This window comes from Pan paniscus, chromosome 8 (assembly GCF_029289425.2).
Source record: "Pan paniscus chromosome 8, NHGRI_mPanPan1-v2.0_pri, whole genome shotgun sequence".
Classification (NCBI taxonomy): Eukaryota; Metazoa; Chordata; class Mammalia; order Primates; family Hominidae; genus Pan; species Pan paniscus.
In genome coordinates, this window is record NC_073257.2 from 103,663,802 (window position 1) to 103,673,589 (window position 9,788).

The 9,788-nt window shown below is 43.0% G+C and overlaps 1 protein-coding gene across 1 annotated transcript; it reads right to left on the bottom strand.

Moving 5' to 3' along the window:
* Window positions 1-4,420: 4,420 nt before the first annotated feature.
* Window positions 4,421-9,263, bottom strand: PPP1R3C (protein phosphatase 1 regulatory subunit 3C). Its single transcript, XM_003825357.4, has 2 exons — window positions 8,937-9,263; window positions 4,421-6,844 (listed from the first exon to the last, which is right to left on the bottom strand). Exons 1-2 carry the CDS (start codon window positions 8,948-8,950, stop codon window positions 5,905-5,907), a joined length of 954 nt encoding a protein of 317 aa, XP_003825405.2. The 5' UTR covers window positions 8,951-9,263; the 3' UTR covers window positions 4,421-5,904.
* Window positions 9,264-9,788: the final 525 nt, after the last annotated feature.

The window sequence follows — 9,788 nt, forward strand, 5'->3', positions numbered from 1 at the left end:
GAGACTTGAGTGATAGTGCAACTTACCCAAAATTATCCAGCTGGGGTGTTACTATGAAGTGATAGGGTAGAGATGTGAAAATGTCTCCAGCACTCATGCTCCATGACAGCAGAAATCATGTTTGTCTTGTCTTGTTCATCACTATATATTCAGTGCCAAACACATAGTTAGTGCTGTATAAATATATGTTGGATGAATGAGTGACTCTTCCTACAGTGCTATTCAGATACTGTACTGTCCCAATCCGTAACACAGAATACTAATATTAGTACTAAGTCCTTATTTGAGAAAAGAATCTCAAATTTGAGATTCACACTGTGAAAAGAAAAATTTGTGGGGAAACTTTTTATCATTAGTATTAGTGACAATACATATTTATTTATTACATACTATTGGCCAAATACTTTGTTAACACATCATCTCCATGATCTCACTTTATTCTCATAATCACTCTGTGAGGTAGGAATTGTTATTGTTCCCATTTTAAAGATAGGAACACTGAGACTTGGAGACATTAAGTCACTTGATGAAGGCTGCACCACAAAACTGGTGGGATAGAGATTTAAATCTAGTTCTGTCTGACTCCAGACCTAATTTCTTAACATGTGAAAAGTATGTTGGCCGGGCATGGTGGCTCACGCCTGTAATCCCAGCACTTTGGGAGGCCGAGGCAGGCGGATCACGAGGTCAGGAGATCGAGACCATCCTGGCTAACACGGTGAAACCCCGTCTCTACTAAAAATACAAAAAATTAGCCGGGCGTGGTAGCGGGCGCCTGTAGTCCCAGCTACTCGGGAGGCTGAGGCAGGAGAATGGCATGAACCCGGGAGGCGGAGCTTGCAGTGAGCCGAGATCGCGCCACTGCACTCCAGCCTGGGCGACAGAGCGAGACTCCGTCTCAAAAAAAAAAAAAAAAAAAAAAAAAAGAAAAGTATGTGATTCATCTGCTTCTCTGGATAACTCAATTCTATCCTTAATTACAAACTGAAAAGTTGGCTCGTATTACCTTGGCCCTGTGAATAATTGTTTTTGAGTTGCTGCTGAAACAATGGGCCTCAGCCATTTATGAATGCCTGTGTCAAGGGGAGCCATGCGATGGAGTCCCAGTATTCTTCCACTAAATGACTTGGTGTTTCAGAAGGCTAGACCTTCTCTAACCCCTGATTGAGTGGGCAGTTGGGGGGTGGGAATCCTGACTTTTCTGAGCCAATCATGAAGTCCCATTTCCCTGTGCAGAGACTAGTTCACGTACAGAACCATGATTTAATTCTGGTCAGTGAAACATAGGGGAGAGTCTGCAAGTCTGCAGTGGAGGATAAGAGCAGCTTCTGGACAAGGTTTATTCACCCATAAAAAAAGTGACACAAGGAAGAGATAGGCTCCTTCTCCTGGTGGGGCTATTGTGTCTGCTTAACATGCCTGGAAACTATGGCAGCCATCTTATCATTAGGAAGTTAGCACAGGGACAATCAAGAGTAATGAGGATAGGCTGGGCACAGTAGCTCACGCCTATAATACTGGCACTTTGGAAGGCTGAGGCAGGCAGATCACTTGAGGTCAGAAGTTCGAGACCAGCCTGGGCAACATGGGGAAACCCCATCTCTACTAAAAATACAAAAATTGGCTGGGTGTGGTGGTGCGCGCCTGTAGTCCCAGCTACTTGGGAGGCTGAGGCACAAGAATCGCTTGAACCCAGGAGGCAGATGTTGCAGTGAGCTGAGATTGCACCACTGCACTCCACCCTGGGTGATGGAGCAAGACTGTCTCAAAAAACAAAAAAAGAAAGAAAAAAGAAAGAAAGAATAATGAGGATGGTAAAATGAAAAAAACAGAAATAACCTGAGTTTAAGCCACTGACTTAACCAACTTTGAAAACACTCTACCTTGCATCTTGTATTGTAGGATAATCTATTTCCTTTGTAGTTGAGGATACTTGAGTCAACGGATCATGTCACTTGTGCCAAAAAGCCTCCTCATTAACCTACTTCTATACACAAAAGATCAGAAAAGAGAAAAAGAGATAATTGATTAGTAAAATTAAGAAGTCCATGTCCAGGTTGTTTAGCAGGAGATGGTATGGGTAGGGCTGGGGGTGTTGGAGAAGGGGCAGTAGGCCAAGCTCTACTATTTCTGTAATCTTCAGCAAATTTTAATCACTATGGACCTCTATTTCACCATCTGGTTGGTTTTTGGTTTTTTTATTTTTAATCTTTAATTTTTAATTTTTAATTTTATTTTTATTTAGTGTGTGTGTGTGTGTGTGTGTGTAAGTGGGTGGAGGAATCCTCTGAGCCATTACATGACTCTGTTCTCTGAATCGGAACAGTTGAAAACACTTCACACAACTTAAATCAGAGGTCCTCAAACTTGATGCATATTGGAAACATCTGGAAAGTTTTCAGAACTGTCCAATGCACAGGCCACGACTTGGACCAATTAAATCCAAATCTTATGAGGTTCAGGGGGAGGCATCAGTATTTTGTAAAGCTTACCAGTTAAATCTGATATGCAGGCAAAGTTAAGGACCACTGGCTTAGAGGGACCATCCAAATCCAGGAATGGGTGTCCACTCATTGTCAAAAAGAGGGAAAAGTCTAGGCCAGGAGTCAGCAACAGTGCACATGGACTGCTCTGAGTTTGGGATCCTTGCCCACTAATGGGAGGGTTTGTTCAGATTACAGCTCCCAGTAGCTGCCAAAAAACTCTATGAGGAACTTAGAGATGAAAGCTGAGGAAGAGATTCTCCCTTTGTAGCTTGAAGGGTCACTCGAACTTGTGCAGAACTTTTGGATTCACATTGATAAAGATGCACAGTTCACTGCCACCCTAGAGTTTTCCAGCCTTTCAGTCTGGGGATGAACTAAAAGGAGAGCCATCAATGTAGAGAGAAAAAAAATAGTCCTTCCTTAAATAACTAAATTAAACTTAATATTTTTTGGAACAGAATATCATGCATTCCAAATTTAAGTTATTCTCTCATGTTAAATTTTTAAAAGCAAAGTTGCTTCTACTATTAGGCGAGATATCAGGATGTGAAATGCAGTTAATTCTATTTGATAGTAAAGCTCCAGGAACACCCTGCTCTTTGACCAGCTCCTCCCTCATCAGCTGCCCAGGGTCACCCCAAAATTGGGTCAAGCTGGTCATGCCTGCCTGAAAATAGCTCTCCTGTAAGAAGGGGGCTGCGAGAGAAGGGGCAACTCCATGGGAGATTTCAAGGAGGCTGTCTGAAGCAGAGGGAGGGACACTAAGTGACAAGTCACTGTTCAGCTGGCTCACCCTGGCCACACTACCTTGAACAAGTCACTTCACCTATCTAGATCTTAGTTTCTTCTTTTATAAAGTTAGGCACTTGAGCCCCATGGTCTTCGAGGTCCCTGTCAGACCCAAGTTTGATTTTTCTCCATCCCTTGGGAACAGGGAAGTCCACTAAACCATCAGCATAAATAGAGAGGAAACAAAATAGGGGCTATAAATTCCAGCTCTTATGGAGCTCGGCAGATAGTGTGAGAGAGTGAAGGCATGGGTAGACTGTGGCCAAAACAAGGCAGTTTGACCCATCTAGGATGCATGCCCCATCTAAGGGGCACAGCTACTATTCAACTTCATGTATTTGTTGCCATGTGGGGAGACCTTACAATTTTTTTAGGAAAAAAAGTAAACCCAGATTTTTAAATGTAGTCTGCTGATGGTTATATCATGGCAATAAATTCTTTAAAAATCCCGTGTCAAATAAAATACATCTGTACCCAGATACAGCCTGCAGGCCTGTGGTTTACAGCTCTGACATAGAGGATTCTATGATATGATAAAAGTTTATTCTTCATAATTGGGCCTTTTTAGAAGATTGGTCAACACTGTGCAGATCTTTCTTTAGATACACTGCAGATTTTAGGCAGAATTGGAGCAACAACTTAGGTTCATGGACCTGCTGCCTCTCACCCCAAGGAGCTGTGCTGCTCCCTTCAGTCCAGGACTGGCGCCTACTGCCCCTTCCCTATGCCCCTCTGTGCAGCTGGAAGTTCTGCCCGTTCAGGAACGTGCTGTAGCTCAAGACGTAGCAGCCACTCCAACCTTTCCCACACCAACTCCTTCCCCATTTTAAAGCTGAGACATGGCCTCCAACATAACCCTGACCCAGCAGATTGTGTGTGTGTGAGCAGAAACCATAGATGAGGACAGTCAGGGTAGGGGAAGAAGTAGTAGCAACAGCTCAATTTATTGCCCCTGCTCTCCAGCCCCAATGGTCAGGTGGTAGGAAGTGTGCTCACTAATGAGACTGGGGCCTTGTGAATATCCTCAGATGGATCCATGTCTTGGTCCATACTAACTCTGCTCAGTTGTTCCTAAACGAAAAATGAGAATGTCAGTTGAGTTTCTTATTTGACTGTGGCTTTGAGAAAGAAAATATACTCAGGCCTTATATCAAACACATTTATTCTTAAAGCGAGAAGCTCATCAAGGATAGCTAGAGGAGAGTGAAATATTTACAGTAGAAAAGTATGGATGCTAGCCAAACTTCAAATTCTGTCACTGAAGAGTTATTCCGATAGTACTTTTCCACCATGGCACATCACACATGTTAAAATTAACTGCATTCTTGTAACACCTCTCAATGGTTGTGCACAATAATAGAAGCAACATTCTGGGACTCTTTTTCTTAAGATCCTACAGAATGAATTTATGCACACACAAAAACAAGTATAATACAAAACATTCAAAACAAGTCACATCCATTTTTTAAAAAAAAGAAAACAGCAAGATGAAAATAGGCAAGGGATGGGTTGCTACTTCTATGTGCAAGGTACTGGATTCTTGCATTGAGAATCCTAGTGTCGGGCCTCACGTCAAACATCACATCAAAAAAGTGTGCAGAAAAATGAGTCACCTTCAATATGAAGGATGTGAGTTGTGTACACTGATAACGGTCTCAAAGATACAGCATTATTGCAGGAGGAATGCCTGTGTACAGAGTGGACCATCTTATGAGGCCAAAAACTCATGAGTTACCGGATGACCATTCAGATATTTGGGTTAAATGATGACAGTTTTCTGGTTTAATCAAGGCACTTGCAAAGAGCTATCTTTGACATGACATGAAGTCCCTACGTGTTGTTAGCCATTAATGATGGCATGGTTTTTCTATACCAAGCATTCTATAACAAGAACCCAAGCCTGACAGTTTGATCACAAAGTCACTTATAACATCAGGACTACAAAGCCAGATTTGCTTAAACTTACCCCAAATTATGATTTTTTATAGATCACATCTGAACAGAAAGGCTTCACTTAAGATCTTGACTCTCCAGAGCTATAATTCATCTTCTTTCTCCAATACCACCCACATTCTTAAAGGTTATTTAGCTTTTCTCCACAAGGATACGTAGAATGGATCTTTTTCCCCTCCAGAAATAATTTCCCCAGGAAAGAATTGTAAAACCAACTTAAAAACACAAAATAACCTTACATTTTTCCACCAACAATGATCAGACCTCCCACTCCTCTGACTTGAGCTTCAGAGCCCTTTGTGTATACTTTTCACACATTCCTCATACCATTAACACAGCTTTCCATCACCATCAGCCATCCTTCCTCAACTTTTCCTTGCCCAACATGAAAGCTAGTGGATTGAGAGGGAAGGAGGAAGGGAACTGAAAAAGTATTACCTTTATAAAAATAGTTTTCAATCTGTTACTTGATCCTCCAAAGCCAAATTGGGTAGCATCATCTGTACAGACCCCAACACTAAATTCTCAAGTGTCTTTCTTTTCCATAGCCAGGTCTCAAAAGCTCAAATCTAAACCTACTGATGGAGTAGCAAAGGCTTCCTAAAATTGAGCAATACAGACCTAGGATTGCATGGGGGAATATGACAAGTCAAGACCAGTTACATTGTTGCTTAATTCATCGATAAGAGGCCAAGTTATCCATTCGCCCCCAGCTCTGCCACTCTGGGAAGAGCCCACTAGCCAGCCTCGGACTGCCAAAGATTGTTGACTCTAACTCTGTCTTAGGAGACGTCTGGTGGAATGCACAGTCCTGGGGTGCCATCTGTGTCTGCACCCCATCAGGCTTCCATTGAACATGAACAATTCTATAATTCTGACCATCATTGTTGTCCCAAAAGACTTGCCCATTAGCATGGTAAGAAATGCAGAACTCAATTTTCTGCTCAGTTGGAATGACAGGGGGTAAGTCAATGGCAAATGAGAAGGTATCACTATCTGTGCCACCATACACATTTTTCATATAGACACAGTCTACATCAGTGTAGTTTTTCCAAGAATCGAAAGTGATACGGATCTGAACTTTCTTCTCAAAACTCACATTTTTGACTTTAACAGTCCCTGTCACTGTTCGCTCTTGCAATGAGCAGTTCTCCAGACAGACAAAGTTCTTCTGAAAGTGGCTCCGGAAACTTAAGTAATCGGTTGAAGGCTGAGGGAAATCTAAAATCAAGTTTTTCTCCTCGTGGTGTTTTAAGGCAGAGGAGATATCATTAAGGTCCAAGAGATCAAACTGGAGATCCCACGCTGGTTCTTCTGGGAGGTCGGAGAAGACATGGATCGCAGTGAGAGAGAGGCCCTTGGAGTCAGCAAACACAACGCGCTTCTTGGCTTGGTTGTGTGAGCACTTCCAGTCATTCTGTGATTTGGCTTCGTGTTTTATGTTGAGACATGATTTCAGGGGCTTTAATTTATTCACAAAATGTCTTTGTTGAAATTCATCGTACGGGCCCAGGAAACTCTTCACAGGTGGTGAATGTGCCAAGCAAAGCCTCATGGCCACATCCACGGGCATGACCGAACTTGTCAAAGGACGTGGATCTAAAACCTGGATCATTCTGGAATGCAGAAGGAAGAGGGATTATCACCTGGATCGGAAATGCTCTTCCCCAGTGCCAAATACATATGTACTATTTTTGTGCTGACTGAATTATAGCCAGTGCACTAGATATCAGGCAGGTGCTATCATATGTAGTAAAAGAGAACAGTATTAAGTGATCAGATCTTCTATGTCTACCTCTACCCTTGGCCGGCTAAAGGCTGTTAATTGCTTAAAACACTTAGAGGGTGATGGGAGTCTCAGTTTCCCCATCTGAGAAATAAAAGGGTTCGATTTGATTATCTCCAAGGCAGCCTTGAGAACTGTGTGCTCTGTTCTGGACCAGTGGTCCTCAAACCTGTCTGGTCACTATGTCTAGGGAATTCATTTTCTTTCTTTCTTGTCTTTCCTCCTTTCCTCCTTCCCTCCTTCCTTCCTTTCTTCCTTTTTTTTTTTTTCTCTCTCTCTCTCTTTCTCTTTCTTCTTTCTTTCCAATTCCTGGGACTCAGAACTACTGAAGCAGAACTTCTGGGGCTAGGGCCAAGGGATGGGTATGTTCTTAAAGTTTCCCAGGTGATTCTAATGACCAGACAGGTTCAGGAGCCACAGTTCCAGACCCTCTGCTCCCTCTGGCTACATTGGCTTATTTTGCTGCTAAATTGATTGACACTTCTCTGGTAAGGTAATTCACTTGAAAAAAAAACAAAAATAACATGCAACAGTTTTGAGAGTGAGAAGGCTAGAGAAGAAGTCAAAGAATCATCTTTGCACTTTGATTATCATGCTCTTATTTTTCACAAATAACCACTGAAATACAAGCCAACAATTCATATGCACTTAAAAACTATATAATTGATAATTCACCTAAAGAGATGCCCATGACAAGTCCACATTTAAGTGGAAAAACTGATTACCTGAAAGTTGGAGTGCTTTAAAACATACATTTTATATATATAAACTTATAAATATTGAAAAACTCTATAGGAAATACACCTTTCTTAATAATTTAATAATTATTATTTCTGGGTGATAGGATTATAGATTATCTATTTTCATTTTTGTTCTTTTTTGGCATTTTCTAATAGACATTTATAAGTAGAAAGACAATAAAGCCATTTAAAGTTTTAAACATGACTATGCTCAGCAATATTAAACCAAGAAGCATCTATAAAGAAGACTTTTCTCTGACCTTTAGCCCTCATCATATATTTCCAAGCTTATGGTATTAAGATTTTTTTCCCTATCTTAGCCTTACAAGTAAGAGGTGTGTGTATACTGTACACGACATTTCTCAGTCTGGCTTTAGTAACTCTCCTCACAGCAGCTCTAAACATGTATGCAAGTGGTCATTATCACAAAAGTGTGTAATAACACTCGCAGAATTTACTGTATTAACTCTGGGGTTTTTCTGGGAGATCTGCAAACTTAGAACAAACAAATGAAAGCTAAAGCTATATTTGTGGGTCTAATAATAGTTAATAGGCAGGATTTTTAGAGAAGTCTTCTGCTAAGCTATGTCTGGAGAAGCTATTTAAAGTAGTTTTACGGGAGGTTTTTTTTTTTTTTTTTTTTTTTTACTTTTTGCATTTATAGAAAGACAGTTTTAGTTTGGGTGATTTCCTTGGAGTCCTGGACAAGAGTTAAAAGTAATCGTTTGCTCAAACTCTTGAGATTTTGCTATGGCAAACTGTGATAAGAAGGACGAATGAATGCAAACATCGTCCTGTAATTTTTTTCCTCCAAGCTAAACCACCTAACCAGCAATGTCAGAGTGCTGTTCTCACCACTTCAGCTGCCCGAGTCTTTAGGACATTTGTGCAGGACCAAAAGAACAGCCGCATCCATGAGAAAATCCGAACTCAAGCTGATTCACGTTAAGATAATTTCTGCTTTAAGATGCTGATTACTAAAATAGGCTCTGCTTAAGAAATAGAGCCAAATTTCTACACCTCCAAGGCCTCTCGGTTGCCAGATTCAACTACGCAGTCAGTCCACTTGTCCTCCCCCTGGGGTGTCCATTTCCAGAGATGGTAGAACTGAAACGCCCCCCAACTTCCCCACAGCTGCGCGTTCCCCTGTGTTCCTAGCGCGCAGAGTTGCAACGAACCTACCTGGTGCAGCTCATTAGGCAGAGAGGCGGCGGACCGTAAAAGCCAGCACCCGCTGCCTGCACAAATTCGAACCACAGCTCCAGGCCTTGCCCCCGCGGCGGTCGCTGGGAGAGACTGAGGGCGCGGCGCCTAGAGGCCGCTTATCTGCTCCCAAGCACGTGACCCGATCCCTGGGACCAATCGCCGGGCCTCGAGCCCCATGGCGCGACCAACCAGCGCCCAGCTGGGGCGCGAGCCCTCGCCCCGGGAACGTGATCGCCCCGGGGCCGGACGTGCAGAGAGCTAGCTGGGCATCCCGGGGAGGCTGTGGGACTCCGCGGCCAGCTGGAACCAGCTGCGTAACGGGAACCCTGGGCTAGGGGCCGGGCAGGCACGTACCGCATGCAGCGGGCGCCGGCCAAGAGAGAGCGCAGCCAGCCTCGCCCAGGCGGGGCGCCAGTGCCTCAGGCTTGGGGCGGCTGTTACTTGGGAATAGCTTTGTGGGTCACTGCGGGTGAATCTGCACACAGAAGATGTGGCTCAAACCGAATGTGTATCGCATTTGAAATGTTTATATCGTTCATTACCCGGTGTATCCGCATTTCTCCCTCACCTTAGCCTGCGCGATCCCAAACTGGCTGCATGCTTTTCGATTAGTATGAGTTCACAGATGCACCACACAGTAGACAGCTGCCGGGAATTACCAACTTATCTAACAAATGTTGTTAGGAAAGCATACGACCCCATAAAACACCAAGGTGGCATTTAATTAAAAGACACTTTGTATTTCTGTCTATTCTTCAATTTTCTCCCCTGCGGGGAACACTAAAGCCGGAAGTGAAATGACCCTTTTCACACATACAGCCGGTCAAG